Source organism: Heterodontus francisci, chromosome 3, assembly GCF_036365525.1.
Source record: "Heterodontus francisci isolate sHetFra1 chromosome 3, sHetFra1.hap1, whole genome shotgun sequence".
NCBI lineage: Eukaryota > Metazoa > Chordata > Chondrichthyes > Heterodontiformes > Heterodontidae > Heterodontus > Heterodontus francisci.
In genome coordinates this window covers 11,595,224-11,613,382 of record NC_090373.1, presented here as the reverse complement: position 1 = coordinate 11,613,382, position 18,159 = coordinate 11,595,224, and the positions used below count along the sequence as shown (strand labels likewise).

The following is an 18,159-nucleotide window of genomic DNA, read 5'->3' as shown; positions in this document are numbered from 1 at the left end:
CCCCTTCTGATCTGACCCCTTGCCGTGTATTCACTATACCCTCTGACCTTACCCTCTCTGACGCTGAACATTTTGTACTCAGCAAAGGACTGTTTTATCCCCTTACATCCCCACCTCAATGAATTTCGTGCTCGGCACGACGTTGAGCTCTTCTTCCGTTGCCGCTGCTCCACGCTCACTTCTTTGACCAGGAATCCTCCCCCGACCAGCAGACTCATTCACCCGACTCCAGCGTTCTCCCTCCACCTGGACCCCTCCCTCTGGCCTCTTACCCGCTCTTGATCTTTTCATTGAAACCTGTCGGCGAGACATCGGCCGTCTCAATTTCTCTGCCCCCCCGTCACTCACTCTAACCTGCCCCCCTCCGAACTTGCTGCACTCCGTTCTCTCACGTCTAACCCCAACATTGTCATCAAACCTGCAGACAAGGGTGGTGCTGTTGTTGTCTGGCATACCGACCTCTACCTTTCAGAGGCTCAGCGCCAACTCTCAGACACTTCTTCCTACCTCCCCCTGGACCATGACCCCACCACCAAACATCAAGCTACTGTCCACAGGACTGCAACTGACCTCATCTCCTCTGGAGATCTCCCCTCTACAGCTTCCAACCTCATAGTCCCACAACCCCAGACAGCCCGCTTCTACCTCCTTCCTAAAATCCTGGCAGACCCATTGTTCCTGCCCCACTGAACTTATTTCTTCCTATCTTTTCTTCCCACCTACATCCGTGACTCTTCTGACGTCCTAAGTCATTTTGACAATTTCCAGTTTCCTGGCCCCAACCGCCTCCTCTTCACTATGGACGTCCAATCTCTCTACACCTCCATCCCCCACCAGGATGGTCTGAGGGCTCTCCGCTTCTTGCTTGAACAGAGGTTCAACCAGTCCCCATCCACCACCCCTCCTCCGCCTGGCTGAACCTGTTCTCATATTGAACAACTTCTCCTTCAACTCCACTCACTTCCTTCAAGTAAAAGTTGTTGCTATGGGTACCAGCATTGGTCCTAGTTACGCCTGTCTTTTTGTGGGATATGTTGAACATTCCTTGTTCCAGTCCTACACAGGCCACCTCCCCCAACTCTTTTTCCGGTACATTGATGACCGTATCGGTGCCGTTAGGCTGTCTACTAATATTCATTATAAGCCCACCGACTCCCACAGCGACCTCGACTACACTTCTTCACACCCTGCCTCCTGTAAGGACTCCATTCTATTCTTCCAGTTTTTCCGTCTCCAACGCATCTGCTCTGATGATGTAACCTTCCACGACAGCGCTTCTGATATGTCTTCCTTTTTCCTCAACCGAGGATTTCCCCCCACTGTGGTTGACAGGGCCCTCATCCGTGTCCAGCCCATTTCCCACACCTCTACCCTCACCCCTTCCCCTCCCTCCCAGAACCGTGACAGGGTTCCCCTTGTCCTCATTTTCCACCCCACCACCCTCCACATCCAAAGGATTATCCTCCACCATTTCTGCCACTACCAAACTTATCTTCCCCTCCCCTCCTCTGTCAGCATTCCGAAGGGATCGTTCCCTCCATGACAACCTGGTCCACTCCTTCATTACCCTGATACCTCGTCTCCTTCCCACGCCACCTTCCCATGCAATCGCAGGAGGTGTAATACCTGCCCATTTACCTCCTCTCTCCTCACTATCCAAGGCCCCAAACACTCCTTTCAGGTGAAGCAGCAATTTACTTGTACTTCTTTCAATATAGTATACAGTATTCGCTGCTCACAATGCGGTCACCTCTACATTGGGGAGACCAAATGCAGATTGGGTGACCGCTTTGTGGAACACCTCCGCTCAGTCCAAAAGCAGGACTCTGAGCATCCGGTTGTTTGCTATTTCAACGCATCACTGCTTTCATGCCCACATCACTGTTCTGAGATTGCTGTAGTGTTTCAGTGACCATCAACGCAAGTTCGAGAAACAGCATCTCATTTACCAATTAGGCATGCTACAGTCTGCCAGACTGAACATTGAGTTCAATAATTTCAGAGCATGATGGGCCCCCCTTTTTATTTTTAGTTATTTTTTTCTTTTTTATTATTTATTATTTTTATTTATTTATTTTATTTTAGTTTGTTTCATTCATTTTTTAACACACTGTTTGTTTCATGTTTATACTTTAGGCAATGGCTGTTCATTTTTCTGTCAATTAACACCTTCTCTGCACTAACGCCTTGTCTTTCAGCACACCATTAACATACCGTTTGCCTTTGCTCCATGACCTTCTGTTATTCTCTGTGCCCTTTGTCCTATCTACACCTTGCCTTTTGTTATCTCTTGCCCCACCCTCACTTTATTTGCTTAAAACCTATTACAGTTCTAACCTTTGCCAGTTCTGATGAAGGGTCACTGATCTGAAACTCTGCTTCTCTCTTCACAGATGCTGCCAGGCCTGCTGAGTATTTCTAGCATTTCTTGTTTTCATTTCAGATTTCCAGCATCTGCAGTATTTTGCTTTTAAATTGCAGCGTGAACTGGGCCCCACCGAATAGCTGGACTTACCGGCAACCAAAGACTCCACATTGAACTTAAAGGACTGTAACTACCAGATATTGCCTCAAACCTTTACCTTTATTCTTTCTACTTTTTTGTCTCTATCTGCGTGTGTGTTTATCACGTATGCATGCTAGCGTGGTCGCGTCACATATTTGTAGTCATTAACCGGATTAGAGTTTAAGATTAATAAACTTCCACCTTTCTTATTTAAATTTAAGGAAATCTGTCTGATTTCTTTGCCTTACAATTAGAGCAGTGAACAAGGATTCACTGAGGGGGAGCTAAAAATGCGGTGTTTCTAAAATTAATCCCTGTTACGGTTTAACCAGGCAAAGGCTGAGAGGAAACCACTCGACCCCTTCTCACCTGGTCATAACAGCAATCCAGAGGCTGAGTGTTCAAATTCCACATTGAATTTAAAGGACTGTCACTACCAGATATTGCCTCAATCTTTTCCCCTTTATTCCTTCTAATTTTCTGTCTCTATCTGCGTGTGTCTTTATCGCATATGCATGCTAGTTTGGTCGCATTGCATAATTGTAGTCATTAACCGGATTAAAGTTTAAGATTAATAAACTTCCACCTTTCTTGTTTAAATCTAAGATTGCAGGCAGAAGGAAAGGCTGAGGGAGGTAACAAGTTCCCCTATGTCAAGGACTTCAGAAGGAATGAATTCGATTGGGAGGCTGAGTTTCAACACAGTGGCAATGAAAAGACCTCATTTGTAGCTTAGGAGCAAGAAATGAAAGTTCAAAGTAGCACTGACTGTAGTGGTGTCAATAACTTTGAGAAAGAAGGGTACAAAGTGGCGGGGGGGTGGGGAGATAAAAAGAGGTAAGAGAGAGATTGCCTCTTTTCTTGTGCCCTATCCAAGATTACAAAACATGTTAGAAGAGCTTCCCCAGATTTAAAAAAAGCAGTCTTGGATAGCCTCGAGAGAGAGAGAGAGTTAAGAGTTCAGGAGGAGAAGTTACAGGCCTGAAAGGGAAAACTGAGGTTCTTGAAGGATATTTGAAAGTACCATTGGAGGGCAGAGGAGATACTGAAATCAAGACTATCAATAGATGAAGAAGGTATAGCAATATAACTATCAAAGGTAACACTTTATGGTTCGATTTGCAAGGAACATGAATGCCTGAAACTTAACTCCCCAAAACCAGTGGGTTGGAGCTAGGTCAGAGGTTAAAATTCAAAAATATCTGAAACAGCAACCAATTTTCCTCTTCCAGTTTTAATGGAGGCATGATGAGGAGTGGGTGATTATTTAATATTATAATGAGATTCTGTGCTTTCATTTTAACAGTCCTTCTACTTTGAACTCATGTCAGCTGGCTTTCCCAGACCTCGTGAAACCCGGACGTTGAAAGGAGGCTGAATCCATCAGCTAACTGTCTTTACAGCATTGCTTGTGGGCCAAGAGGAGCAGGAGTGTTTCCTCCAGGCCCAACAAGCTACCCAGTAAACACAACCTCCTAGCACCACCCAAGCCGGAATCTGCCTGCGCTCGCTCCTCCACCACAGCCATCATCAAACCCTACAACCACCATGTGCTCCCCACCCCCATCATCGAATCCTCACCTTCGCAGTTTGAACCCCCCCCCCACTCTCAACACCCAGCCATCAGGAGACATCACGATCTCTCCCACCCCTTTTCCCCACTGGACCTACCTGTTCTCCTGACTGTAGCCTTCTGCTGTAGGCTTCCCCACCCAACAGGCCTCTACCCTGTCAATCAGGCTGCCTGTGAGTGGGAAACTATCAGAAAAAGTTTAAATGTGTCCTGCTGTTAAAAACCACAGGAATTTTGGAAAACCCATTCTTCGGGGCTTCCTGATCTCAAAACAGTGCCCCCCCCCCCCAACCCCCACCAGCATGGAATGTGCTTCCAGACTAAAACCCATGCCAAAGAAACTTTAAAGCATTGAAATTAACAAAATGTTACTGCTCCATTGAAAGGAATAGTGAAATTTAGATGTAGTGATTCAGTATTATACTGTACAAGGAATGGAGGCTGTGCACTGGCTTGTAATCTAAAGCAACTTTATGAAAATATAATGGAATTTTTTTTTTCATTCATGGGATGTGGGCGTCGCTGGCCAGGCCAGCATTTATTACCCATCCCTAATTGCCCTTGAGAAGGTGGTGGTGAGCTGCCTTCTTGAACCGCTGCAGTCCATTTGGGGTAGGTACACCCACAGTGCTATTGGGAAGGGAGTTCCAGGATTTTGACCCAGCGACAGTGAAGGAACAGCGATATAGTTCCAAGTCAGGATGGTGTGTGACTTGGAGGGGAACTTGCAGGTGGTGGTGTTCACATGTATTTACTGCCCTTGTCCTTCTAGTTGGTAGAGGTCGTGGGTTTGGAAGGTGCTGTCTAAGGAGCCTTGGTGCATTGCTGCATTGCATCTTGTAGATAGTACACACTGCTGCCACTGTGCGTCGGTGGTGGTGGGAGTGAATGTTTGTAGATGGGGTGCCAATCAAGTGGGCTGCTTTGTCCTGGATGGTGTCGAGCTTCTTGAGTGTTGTTGGAGCTGCACCCATCCAGGCAAGTGGAGCGTATCCCATCACACTCCTGACTTGTGCCTTGTAGATGGTGGATAGGCTTTGGGGACTCAGGAGGTGAGTTACTCGCCTCAGGATTCCTAGCCTCTGACCTGCTCTTGTAGCCACAGTATTTATATGGCTACTCCATTTCCGTTTCTGGTCAATGGTAGCCCCTAGGATGTTGATAGTGGGGGATTCAGCGATGGTAATGCCATTGAATGTCATGGGGAGATGGTTAGATTCTCTCTTGTTGGAGATGGTCATTGTTTGGCACTTGTGTGGCGCAAATGTTACTTGCCACTTAATCAGCCCAATCCTGGATACTGCCCAGGTCTTGCTGCATTTCTACACAGACTGCAATCAGCGAACATCCCCACTTCTGACCTTATGATTGAAGGAAGGTTATCGATGAAGCAGCTGAAGATGGTGGGGCCAAGGACACTACCCTGAGCATCTCCTGCAGTGATGTCCTGGAGCTCAGATGATTGACCACCAACAACCACAACCATCTTCCTTTGTACTAGGAATGACTCCAACCAGCAGAGGGTTTCCCCCCTGATTCCCATTGACCTCAGTTTTGCTAGGGCTCCTTGATGCCATACTCGGTCTAATTGTGATTTTTAAAAGTTTAAGATGGAGTTAGAGAAGACATCATCTCTGCTTAAAGACATGACAGAAATCTTGGTTACCAGGACAACAAAGATCCCAGATCAAAGACTTTATTGAAAAGCAGAGACTGCAGAGGTATAACACCTGAAGAACAATGAGTTTCACTCTCCCAGACTTCCAGATCGTAAACAAGGAGTCAGTGACTCTGAGAATGTTAATGAATGGCAGCTGCTAACAGCTGGAAACAATTGAAAGCCTGGGTGGCTCTGCTGCAGCCAGACTTGTGGCCTTTTCATATTGGAAAAGGACAATGAGCTATTGACTTTTGATTACAGATAAATCCAACAGATTTTCTGAAGGTAGGCAGGCTGTAAGAAAGAAGACCACTGGTGGCAGCCTCAAGGGAGGCAGAGAGGGAACACCTGCTCTCAGGAAAAAACTGATACAGCGAAAGGCTGCAGAGACTTGAACCTGTTTTGAAGGTTGAAGTTTTCAGAGAAGTAAAAGACGAACAGGATCACCAGGGATTGCCTTATTCACAGACATCCAGGTCAAAAGTGCTTGGGGAAGTGAGCAAAGACGATAGTGACTTTAAGAAAGGTCTGGGAGATCCAACCCATTGCAACTGGGAGGAGTTTGGGACTTTTAACTGCAAAGATTTTGCCATCAAAGTGGACTGTGTAACGTACAAATGTTGAGTGAGGTTTTCAAGCTTTTTAATAAGTGAAGAAAATATATTTCTTTGTAATTTAAAGTGTGATTTAGTTAATGGGAATTTCTTTTAGTTTAGTTGTTATAATAAAAGTCTTAAAATGTGAATTCTTGTTGTGTAATCCTTTAAATTGGTCTGGGGATTCATATCATATATTTTAATGTTAATTGTCTCACTGAGGTCATAACGGAGCCAGCTAAGCATTTGAATCAAGTTTAGAGCTAAATAGAGTTAAAGATGTTGTAAAATGTAATGATATATGCTGCGAGGCTCCACATCATGTACATAAAGAACACAGCTTCTGACAGACTTGGACTCATAACACATTTGTTGATTAAATTAAAAGCAAAAAACTGCGGATGCTGGAAATCAGAAATAAAAACAGAAAGTGCTGGAAGAAAAGCTGATATTACACGGACTTGGGGAACAGATTTAAGGCTTTGGGAAGAGATGCACGGGGGATGTAAGGAAGAATTTTTTTATGCAGTGAAGACCTGGAACTCACTGCCTATGCGAGTAGTGGAAGTGGCAATGATTAATGATCTTAAAAGGAAATTGGATAGGCACTCGAGGGAAATAAACTTGCAGAGTATGGGAACACAGCGGGTGAATGGGACTAAATAGATTGCTCTACTGAGAGCCGGCATGGACCCAATGGGCTGAATGGCCTCTTTCTGTGCCGTAATAACTCTATAACTCTATAATTGTGAAGGTCTGGCAGTTTCTGTGGAGACAGATCAGGTCTGTAACCTTTCATCAGAACTGGCAAAGATTAGAAATGTAATAGTTTTTGAGCAAGTGAAAAGTGGGAAGGTGTGATTAAATGACAAAGATGTCACGGAACAAAGACAAAGGGAGTGCTAATATTTGCAGTAAAAAGCAAAGCATTAGTCCAGAGAGAATGCCAGTTTTGGTGAAAGGTCACAGACCTGAAACTTTAACTCTGTTTCTCTCTCTGCAGATGCTGCCAGACCTGCTGAGTATTTCCAGCATTTCTGTTTTTATTTGTTGATTAAATCCCTGGCAATGAGAGAGGAGAGAGCTTTTCTGATGTCTTCTGACTTGTGTTCTTTTCTATGGAGTACCTCAAATAGGGCCACAATGTCAGAAATGCAACTAAAGTCAATACTGTGCTGTTCTCCAATTATTTGCAATTAATTAGAAAGGCATTTCCACAATTCCACTACCAGGATTGAAGCATTGACAGACTCCTGTGAATACTGCTAGTGTATTATCCTGAAATGTCATTCTACTGAAATGTTCATTGTGATTTCCTCCAACAAGTAAAAATCCTCACAGCTGAGGAGAATGTAATTTCCTTTTGCAGCTTTCTTTGCAAGACAGAATAGCAGCATGAGTCCAACCCTTGAGGCAACCAGCTGAGCTCAAAGTGATTTATTTCTGAAGTCAGCCAGCTTTTATAAGCTAACACAAACTGGCACTACTTAATACTTATTACAGGATGTTCTCTGGCCCAGTCACTACCAGTATTGCTGCTGGCACATTGGCTTAACTATTGCAGCATTCTACTGCGAATATACATGGAAGTGTTCATTCTGCATTAGTAAGGTGTCACACATTGTTTAAGGATAAAGTGTAAGATGCAAGCATTTGAAAACGTCACAGTAACTCTCCCTGGTTGACTTTGTGAAGAAATGGATTTCCAGATGTGACCATAAGCCATACCGACAAGGAAGGCACTAGGTTTGATGAGTGGTCTATGTTGTATTAATTTATCTCAGCTGGAGCAGCAGTAATGGGCACTAGAATTGGCCATGGCTCAGGTAACGGAGAAACAGTCCGCACCACAGATTGCTATCCATTGACCTCTGCTGTAACTTGTGTGCATTTGGGTATCAGATGAGGATAGGATCAGACTCAGCTGTAATGCTATTCATGATAGAATTGCCAGTTAACCCACACTGTCACCTTTGTAAGTTCCGCTATTTATCACCTGAAAGACGACCATTTGGGCAAGTTACCAGAGAGTTTCTAGCACCTGCGGAATGGTGTCCAACATAAGGCAGTCCATTCAGGGCAGGAGAAGAGCAAAGAGAACTCCATTACTTAAGGACAATTCTAGCTCAAGTCTTTCACACTGTCTCTGCACGATATCTCATACTTGTACATACACTATTTATTTGCGGCAGCGTAGACTGGAAGTTTACTGTCTATTAATGAGTGGGCAACCAGCTCAAAAAAAAACTATTGGCCAAATTGGATGAGCAGTGACTGTATTGTAAAAGCAGTTCACTCAACTGAACTCTGGACCTTTTATTCCCCTTCTTTAGTTTTACTCAAGTCTCACACCAGACCTGAAATCCTGCACGATGTTGGACACCTCTTTGCAGCTGCCAATATAACTCTGATATACCACAGCCTGTGACATAACACATTTTTATAGATGCTTCATTGAAAGAAAAATAACTCTATGAAACACTTTCTTCACAATGTAGTGCATTTGGTACAGCTTTGAACAGCGAGGGCTCCATGTATTCGCATGTTTGCTTTATAATGCAGTAAAATCTTTTCAGTAGCTTGAAGTCAAAGGAAAGCTCATGAGTCAATGTTAGAAAAATAGTAAATAGGAGCAGGAGTAGGCCATTCGGCCCTTCGAGCCTGCCCCGCCATTCATTATGATCAGGGCTGATCATCCAACTTTGTGTTGCTTATAAAGAAATCAATGACAGAGAACAAGTAACAATCAGGGTGCTTACCGGAACTGAAATCCTAGGACCGTCATTAAATTTCCCTATAAATGTGCCTCCTTTGGTATCGATAATCCCTTTGGCCTTGACTGGCTGCATTTGCACCCTCTTGCAGTCAATAAAAAGAATGATGGCGTCCATTGCCACACTGATTAAAATCTTATGCCATTCAGAATCAAACAGGGTGGGTATTGGCAGAAAGGTAATGGTTTGAAGTCTACCTTCCAGCCCAAGTACATAAAACTCCACTGACTTTGTTTCGCCAATTATTCTCACACCAACTTGCTCATTGCCAAGACGATCCTTTATTTGCCAAATATTCCAGTTTTTATCAACGGTACTGCCAGTCATTCGAAATGTAGTGACAAAAGAATATTCAAGAGGAAACCCATTTGGAAATGCAATACTGTTGGAAAGAAAAGAAAAACATATTTATTGTGAAGAATTTATTATATTATAGCAAATATTCAGGATGGAAGAAAATGGGAGATCCTCCTCTCCTCTCTTAGCTTCAACCTGTCTCTCAATCACAACTTTTCTTGACTTTCATTGAAGCTATTATGCTTCCTGCTCCTTTGACTATATATGCTATCCTATACGTTTTTCCTCCTCCCTCATTACTGAGAAGGCATAACTTTTCTACCTTCTCTCTTATTCTGTGATGGTGTCCTGCCTTATAGGCTGAGGTCTGTCATCTAAGATTTTCAATATTAATAAGATGTATGTTGAGAATCCCTTTGAAAAGATTCTCCCGACTGTCACGATAACCGGGGTGTAATCTCCAGACACATGCATACACGGGTTTCTGCTCATCTTATTACTAGAACATACCAGAACATTCCCAGTGACACACTCTAACTTCATGATACAACATTAAAACTATCTTATTTACTAATACTTAGACTACAATAAGTATTCACCTCATAAGCTAAGTTTTCCAACACACTCCCAGTGGGTGCAGCTCCATAACAGAAGCACACATGCAGATAATTTACCTACATAAGTACATTACTTAATGATTTTTATAATTATTTTTGAATAATGTTTTATTTATTGGTTACAGGTATTTACAAAGTTGACCAATCAGAAAATTCTGTTGCTCCATTTGAAATAGACTGTAGGTAAGAGAAACAAGTTTCCCTTTGAATATTATTTGTGACACAAGCTCAATCCAAAAGTGCTAAGTGTAGATTAGCTGTCAGCTCTCATAGAAATAAATTATCAGTTCTGTTGCTGAGCTCATTGATCTGAAATATTGGGCTGGATTGTATGGGCCCCCAAGGCAGGGTTGGAGGTGGGGGGGGGGGGCATAGAATAGCGATGGGAGGCAGGGGACCCGTTAATTGACCTTCCATCAGAACACCTTAAAACCTACCTCTTTGATCAACCTTTTGGTCACCTGTTCTAATATCTCCTTCTATGACTCAGTGTCAAATTTTGTTTGATTGCACTCCTGTGAAGCACCTTGGGACATTGTCCAATGTTAAAGGCGCGATATAAATTCAAGTTGCTCTGAGGGTGAAAGGTCAATGTGCCAACCCATTGCGAACACCCAATCCTCTACAATGCATACTTCAGGTAAGATGATACTTGAAGGAAAGCAACAGATCTGGCAAGTTATTTCTGAGAGCTGAGTTAATCCTGAACATACCTGCGAGAAATATATTACATTTTCTCCCTGCTCTTCCATCAAAATACAGAACTTCAAAGGAGCACTGTAATATTGATTCTGTAATTAGTCTTTTGACACAGCCTGTTGCCAGGATTGAAAAGAACAGGCTTCCAAATTCCAGCTCACTTGGTATCTGAAATGTTATGTTTGTCTTAGTTTGTCTTCTAAATAGTTACTTAAAACAAGAATGGCGTACTATGTACATTAAGAAAGCATCCTAAACATTAACTGATGTTATTTTAATTTCATGCTGCCCACACCCTGGGCTGGATCTTGTCGCAGGTGCAGAAAATGGCAGCCGGCATGCAAGGGCCCCGCACCACCACGCTGCTTTGATCTTGTGCCAGGCAAGGCTGCCAGTCCTGCAAACAGCACAACTTGGTGCTCTAAGTAGTTAGGAGTTGGCGCTCTCACTGCCATGGCCCAGGTTCAATTTCTGGCTAGGGAATCAAATGGGGAGATGGTGGTGCAGTGCTAACGTCACTCAACTAGTGATCCAATGGCCCAGGCTAATGCCCTGGGGACACGAGTTCAAATCCCACCACGGCAGCAGGTGGAATTTAAATTCAATTAATTAATAAAACTCCGGAATTGAAAGCTAGTCTCAGTAATGGTGCCATGAAACGATCACTGATTATCATAAAAACCCATCTCCTCCTCCACATGGAGTCCCCGCCTCCTGCACAAAATCCAACCTATTAACTGTTTCTCTCTCCACAGGACAGCTAGTCCAATGATGACCATGAAGCCATTTTCGATTGTTGCTCACTAATGTCCTTTAGGGAAGGAAATCTGCCATCCTTACCTGGTCTGGCCTACATGTGACTCCACAGCAATGTGGTTAACTCTTAAAATGCCCTCTGAAATGTCTTAGCAAGCCACTCAGTAAAAGGGCAATTAGGGATGGGCAATAAATGCTGGCCTAACCAGAGACTCCCACATCCCTCAAATGAACAATAAAAACCATAGTAGCTAGACTAGGTCTGCGGCAGGTGGTGAGGGAACCAACAAGAGAGAAAAACCTACTTGACCTCATCCTCACCAATCTACCTGTTGCAGATGCATCTGTCCATGACAGTATTGTAGGAGTGACCACTGCACAATCCTTGTGGAGACGAAGTCCCGTCTTCACACTGAGGATACCCACCATCGTGTAGTGTGGCTCGACCATCGTGCTAAATGGGATAGATTTCGAACAGATCTAGTAACTCAAACTGGACATCCATGAGACACTGTGGGCCATCAGCAGCAGCAGAATTGTGTTCAACCATAATCTGTAACCTCATGGCCCGGCATATTCCCAACTCTACCGTTACCATCAAGCCGGGGAACAGTAAAGAGTGTAGGAGGGCATGCCAGGAGCAGCATACATAAAAATGAGGTGTCAACTGGTGAAGCTACAACACAGGACTACTTGCATGGCAAACAGCAGAAGCAACATGCAATAGACAGAGCTAAGCGATCCCATAACCAACAGATCAGATTTAAGCTCTGCAGTCCTGCCATATGAATGGTGGTGGACAATTAAACAATTAACAGGAGGAGGAGACTCCACAAGCATCCCCAAACTCAATGATGATGGGGGAGCCCAGCATATCAGTGCAAAAAACAAGGCTGAAGCATTTGCATCTAGCTTCAGCCAGAAGTGCCGAGTGGATGATCATTCTCAGCCTCCTGAGGTCCCCAGCATCACAGTCTTCAGCCAATCCGATTCACTCCACGTGATATCAAGAAACGGCTGAAGGCACTGGATACTGTAAAGGTTATGTTCTAGGACAAAGCAGCCTAATGGATCGACACCCCATGCACCTCCCTTTATTTACCATTTTCAGTGGTTTAAAATTAGGAGGACCGGCCACTTAGACTACTTTCTTTTCGTGATAAAGCCATTTTCAGCTGTATTAATAAAACTGCACTAGGTTAACCGCTCTTATATACATCAAAGAATATTGTTTAATGGAAAGAAACAGAAATGATTGTGTTCTATTATGCTGTCCGATTGTGCTGGTTCATGGAAGATTTTATCTGTGATTATGTAAATGATTTTTAGCAGAAACATGTATTGTAACCTAACTAGCACAATTGTGAGCACATTTTAGGTGCAATTTCTCAACTGCCCCCAAAGCAGAAACTCTAGCCCAATGATTCTATTCTAACACCTGAAATCACTGCTCAATGCCACGGTCGGTTATGGTCAGTTTGATGATTCCTGTTGTCAGGAATCTGAGTTTGGTGTTATATTTCACTATCAATCTCAGGTCAGGAGGTGCAGAGTGAAAACCTCAGTCAACAAGATCCCTGTTATGGTACCTGACTGGGAATTGAACTTTGGGCACGAGGAGAGAGCTGGCAATATGCATAGTTATCTCCATGCACTGAGCTCCTCTTGCTGATGGGGAGATTGTTAATCTTATGAGAGCATAGGCAGGAGTTTTCACTTCCCATAAATATCAGAAAGACTCCACAGCAATCTAATGAAGTTTTTTAAACCTGACTGGACATCACACCAAAGTAACAGTGCAAAGTAGTATGAGAAAGCTTCCCCAAGAAGATCTCACACTATTGTTCCCCAGAGTTAGATCGGGTTTGAGTTAGACTGTCACTTGATGAGCAGTGGAAACCACTGTCCGTTGACATGAAAGTAGCAATGTAACAATGCCCTTGGTTATGAGGGACAGTGAATGAAGTTGGATTTATTCCCTTTGGAGAAGGAGGGATTGCAAAATGATCCAAATTGTGTTTGCATTTCAAGATTATGAATGGAACTGATTAAGTCAATTCAAACAAATTCTTAAGTACATTGAAAGGTTTAAAGACGAGATGGTTGGCATAAGAAAGAAAGTCAAAATACCACAAAAGTAGTGGAATGGGTGAGCAGAATCAAGCATTACACATGGATTCATGAGGGAAGATTATTTCTGAAAATGATTGAAGGATATGGTGAGAAGGCAGGAAAGTGGAATTGGGGTTAACCAAAGGACAGAGGTTTTTCTGTGCACAAGAGATCATGATGTTCTTAATTTGCAGCCACTGCTTTTTTGGTCCATTTGTAGGATTATCTCAAAATAAACCTGAGAAAAAATTTCTTTTCAAATCTTACTTATTACTCTTAAAATCAACATCAACGTGGGTTTCCTCCGGGTGCTCCAGTTTCCTCCCACATGCCAAAGACTTGCAGGTTGATAGGTAAATTGGCCATTAGCAATTGCCCCTAGTATAGGTAGGTGGTAGGGAAATATAGGAACAGGTGGGGATGTGGTGGAATATGAAATTAGTGTAGGATTAGTATAAATGGGTGGTTGATGGTCGGCGCAGACACGGTGGGCCGAAGGGCCTGTTTCAGTGCTGTTTCTCTATTAAGAAAAAGACAGATTACCTGGTTATTATCACATTTCTGTTTGTGGGAGCTTGCTGTGCATGAATTGGCTGCCGCGCTTCTTCCATTACAACAGTGACTACACTTCAAAAGCACTTCATTGGCTGTAAAGCACTTTGGGCCATCCTGAGCTTGTGAAAGGTGCTATATAAATGCAATACTTTTTGTTTCTGTAAAGGTTTTTGTAATTATTTCATCCTGTTTTTCTTCTGTGCTCATCAACATTTATCCCTCAACCAACTCCTAAAAACAGAAGACCTGGGCATTAATTTCACTGCTGAATATGGGAGCTTGCTGTGTACAAATTGACTTGGGAGTTTCCTACATTACAACAGTGATTACACTTTGGAAATACTTCATTGGCTGTGAAGCACTTTGGGACATCCTAAAGTCATGAAAGGTGCCACGGAAAAGCAAGTTCATTCTCATTTATAAGTTACTTAATCATTTGTTTTACTGATGGCTCCTTGTTAAACCTACTGATTTTTCATTGGTTAATTCTGAAAGAAATGCTTCCTTTTGACCTTTGTGAGTCAAGAGTTTGCCTTGTTGTGCAACTGTCTCACAAACACATGGTGGTGGTGTTTAGCTAAATATTTACAGAATCACAGAACTGTTACAGCACAGAGGGAGGCTATTCAGCCTGTCGTGTCTGTGCTGGCTCTCCGAAAGACCAATTTACCTAGTGCCACTCCCACGCCTTCTCCCTGTAGCCCTGCACATTCTTCCTTTTCAGACAATTATCCAATTCTCTTTTGAAGGCCTCAATTGAACCTGCCTCCACCACACTCTCTGGCAGAGCATTCCAGATCCTAACCACACGCTGCGTGAAAAAATGGTTCCTCATGTTGCCAATGCTTCTTTTGCCAATTACCTTAAATCTGTGACCTCTTGTTCTCAAGCCTTCCACCAATGGGAACAGTTTCTCACTATCTATCTGCCCAGATCCCTCATGATTTTGAATACCTCTGTCAAATCTCCTCTCAACCTTCTCTTCTCCAAGGAAAACAGTCCCAACTTCTCCAATATATCTTCATAACTGAAGTTCCTCATCCCTGGAACCATTCTTGTGAATCTTTTCTGCACCCTCTCTAATGCCTTCACATCTTTCCTAAAGTGTGGTGCCCAGAACTGGAGGCATTACTCCAGTTGAGGTCAAACCAGTGTTCTATACAATTTTAACATAACTTCCTTCCTAATGCTATTAATGCAGTGGCTGTCTCTTAACTTACATTTTCTAACCAGTTCAGATGTCATTTTCACAGATAAGACTTTTTTTCCTTTGCCTGGACCGTGCACTGCCATCATCCCTTTATTTCATCCATATTTACTTATAAGAAACACAAATACTGGAAATCTAAAATACAAAGAGAAAGTGTTGGAACTACATCGACTTCTTTAAAGAGAAAAGGCAGGTTAACATAGGAACAGGAGTAGGTCATTCAGCCTCTCCAGTCAGTTCCATCATTCATTTAGAGGCTATCCTGGCTTCTGATTCCATAGCAGCTGCTGCCATTCCAATTCTCTGACCTCCCGCCATGGAACCCAACGTCGGGCCGAGCACAAGATGCGGCCGTCCATGTTGTGAGGGCAGGGTGCATCGCTGCTTCCTCTCAGCTGGGTGTAGTCCCAGCAGTGGCCACCACTGCCACTGGCGCTGCTGAGACTGAAGAGCTGGCAGCCCTTCGATTGGCCAGCAGCTCTTGGGGGTGGCCTCTCATCTCTAATTAGTTGCTGGATGGGCCCAATATGCGGCCGGGGTTGCCCCCTGCTTTTGTGTCCACTATCGGGTCCCAAACCACCCTGATCAAATTCAGCCCAAGGGCTGCATAGTAGGGATTTGTCAATCGGGCTCATAAATTCATGAATACAGATGGAAATTTTAGAGAGAACAATGATAACAAAAGAGAGAATAAGTTCCATTCTTATCGTGAAATTCTAAAAAAAGATTCATTTACCCTAAAATAATTTTATTTTGACATACCTGGTTGGAACTGTGAAGTTTACTTCTTGGTTGAGTTTGTAAGCCACTTGTAAAGGAGTAGATCCCACTACCTTGTAAACATCACCCTCAGGCGTAGTCGTGTCTAACCGAAACTGTGAAATTATATCAAAGACTGCAACAAACAAAGTTTTCAAACTTACTAAAAAGTAGTGCAAGCTGAGCAATATTTTCAACTTTGCAGCCTGGGAAGTCAGGTAATGGAGAAGACCACAGGACCATTGTACAAACCCTGTCTTAGGATCCACTGAACCCAATGGGATGAAAATGGACCATGTTCTATAACAGGCGGGCAATCTGCTCCATCAGGTGGACACCCAGTGTCCACAGTGAAGTTGAAAATTGCTCCCATTATCCTCACATCAATGATCACATTTTTGTTGGTCAGCTTTCTAACCACTTTTAGCATTTTTAATTATTTACTTTATAGTGTAAAGCAGTAAATAAATAAAAAAAACAAAAGACCAGTTTTATTGATGAGAAATTAGGAAATGAAAGAAAGAAGAAAGAACTTGCATTTATATAGCACCTTTCACAACCACAGGATGTCCCAAATCTCTTTAGAACCAACAAAGTACTTTTTGAAGTGTCGTCACTTTATAATGTAGGAAATACAGCAGCCAGTTTGCACACAGCAAGCTCCCACAAACAGCAATGCGATAATGAGCAGATAATCTGTTTTGGTGATGTTGATTGAGGGATAAATGTTGATCCAGGACACCAGGGAGAACTCTCCTCTTCTTCGAATTATGCTATAGGATCTTTTGTGCCCAACCGAGAGGGCAGATGGGGCCTCAGTTTAGCGTCTCATCTGAAAGACGGCACCTTCAAACATGATAATAATCCTGTGAAGCTCCTCTCTCTCAGTATTGCACTGAAGCGTCAGCCAAGATTATGTGCTTAAGTCAAATGTGGTTTGGACCCACAATCTTCTGGCTCAAGGGGCAGGACTGATATATGGCTAATGCATAGAAAAGGTTCATTAACACACTATTTAAAGTAGAGGAAGATCACTGGGACAGATACGTTGAATAACAAGTATTTGTACTAGAGTTTCTTTCGCCATTAAGTCTGTTCTAACTTTATGGATTAAGAAAAGGCACTGTGAACAAATGGAAATTACCTTTATTTGAAAATGCTTCAATTTAAAAACTCTTTGTTTTCAAATCCCTCCATGGATTTGCCCCTTCCTATCTCTGTAATCTCCTCCAGCCCTACCAGCCTCAGAGATCTCTGCACTCCTCTAATTCTGGCTTCTTTAAATCCCTGATTTTAATCACTGCACCATTGGTAGCTGTGCCTTCAGTTGCATAGGCCCTAAACTCTGGGAATTCCCTCCCTCAACCTCTTCTCTCTGCCTTGCTTTCCTCCTTTAAGACACTCCATAAAGCCTACCTCTTTAACCAAGCTTTGGTCAACTGACCTAATATCTCTTTGTGTGTCTGAGTGTCAAATTTTGTTTGATAATTGATTGCTCTTGTAAAGCGCCTTGGGGCATTTCACTAGCTCAAAGGTGCTATGTAAATGAAAGTTGTTGTTTATTATAAGTGAGACCTGTTTTCATAGAAATAAGGGGTTTTATCTTTTACTTGACATAAACGGGCTACAGTCATGTTCTTTCAAATAGGGAGAACACACAGTTTGTACTGACCTGGTAAATCATCTTGTTCGATATTAATCTGAGGGCATAAACTGCCCTCAGCAACCTCAGAGGTAGAATCCATATTACCTTCTAGAAAAATAAAAATCAGTTAAATCCAGTACTTTTCACTGTATCGGTGCCGTTTCCTGCTCCCGCCCCGAACTCGAAAACTTTATCAACTTTGCTTCCAATTTCCACCCTTCTCTCACCTTTACATGGTCCATCTCTGACACTTCCCTTCCCTTCCTCGACTTCTCTGTCTCCATCTCTGGGGATCGGTTGTCTACCAATATCCATTATAAGCCCACTGACTCCCACAGCTACCTCGACTACACTTCTTCACACCCTACCTCCTGTAAGGACTCCATTCCATTCTCCCAGT

The 18,159-nt window shown here is 43.1% G+C and overlaps 1 protein-coding gene across 1 annotated transcript in view; it reads right to left on the bottom strand.

Moving 5' to 3' along the window:
* LOC137366606 (collagen alpha-1(IX) chain-like) overlaps positions 1 to 17,859 on the bottom strand; it is a 230,725-nt gene extending 212,866 nt beyond the window's left edge. Inside the window, exons 1-3 of the mRNA XM_068028325.1 lie at positions 17,787 to 17,859; positions 16,118 to 16,250; positions 9,095 to 9,491 (exon numbers count right to left, since the gene is read on the bottom strand). Coding sequence (XP_067884426.1) covers positions 9,095 to 9,491; positions 16,118 to 16,250; positions 17,787 to 17,859 — 603 coding nt within the window. The remainder of the gene's footprint in view (positions 1 to 9,094; positions 9,492 to 16,117; positions 16,251 to 17,786) is intronic.
* Between the last annotated feature and the right edge of the window lie 300 nt (positions 17,860 to 18,159).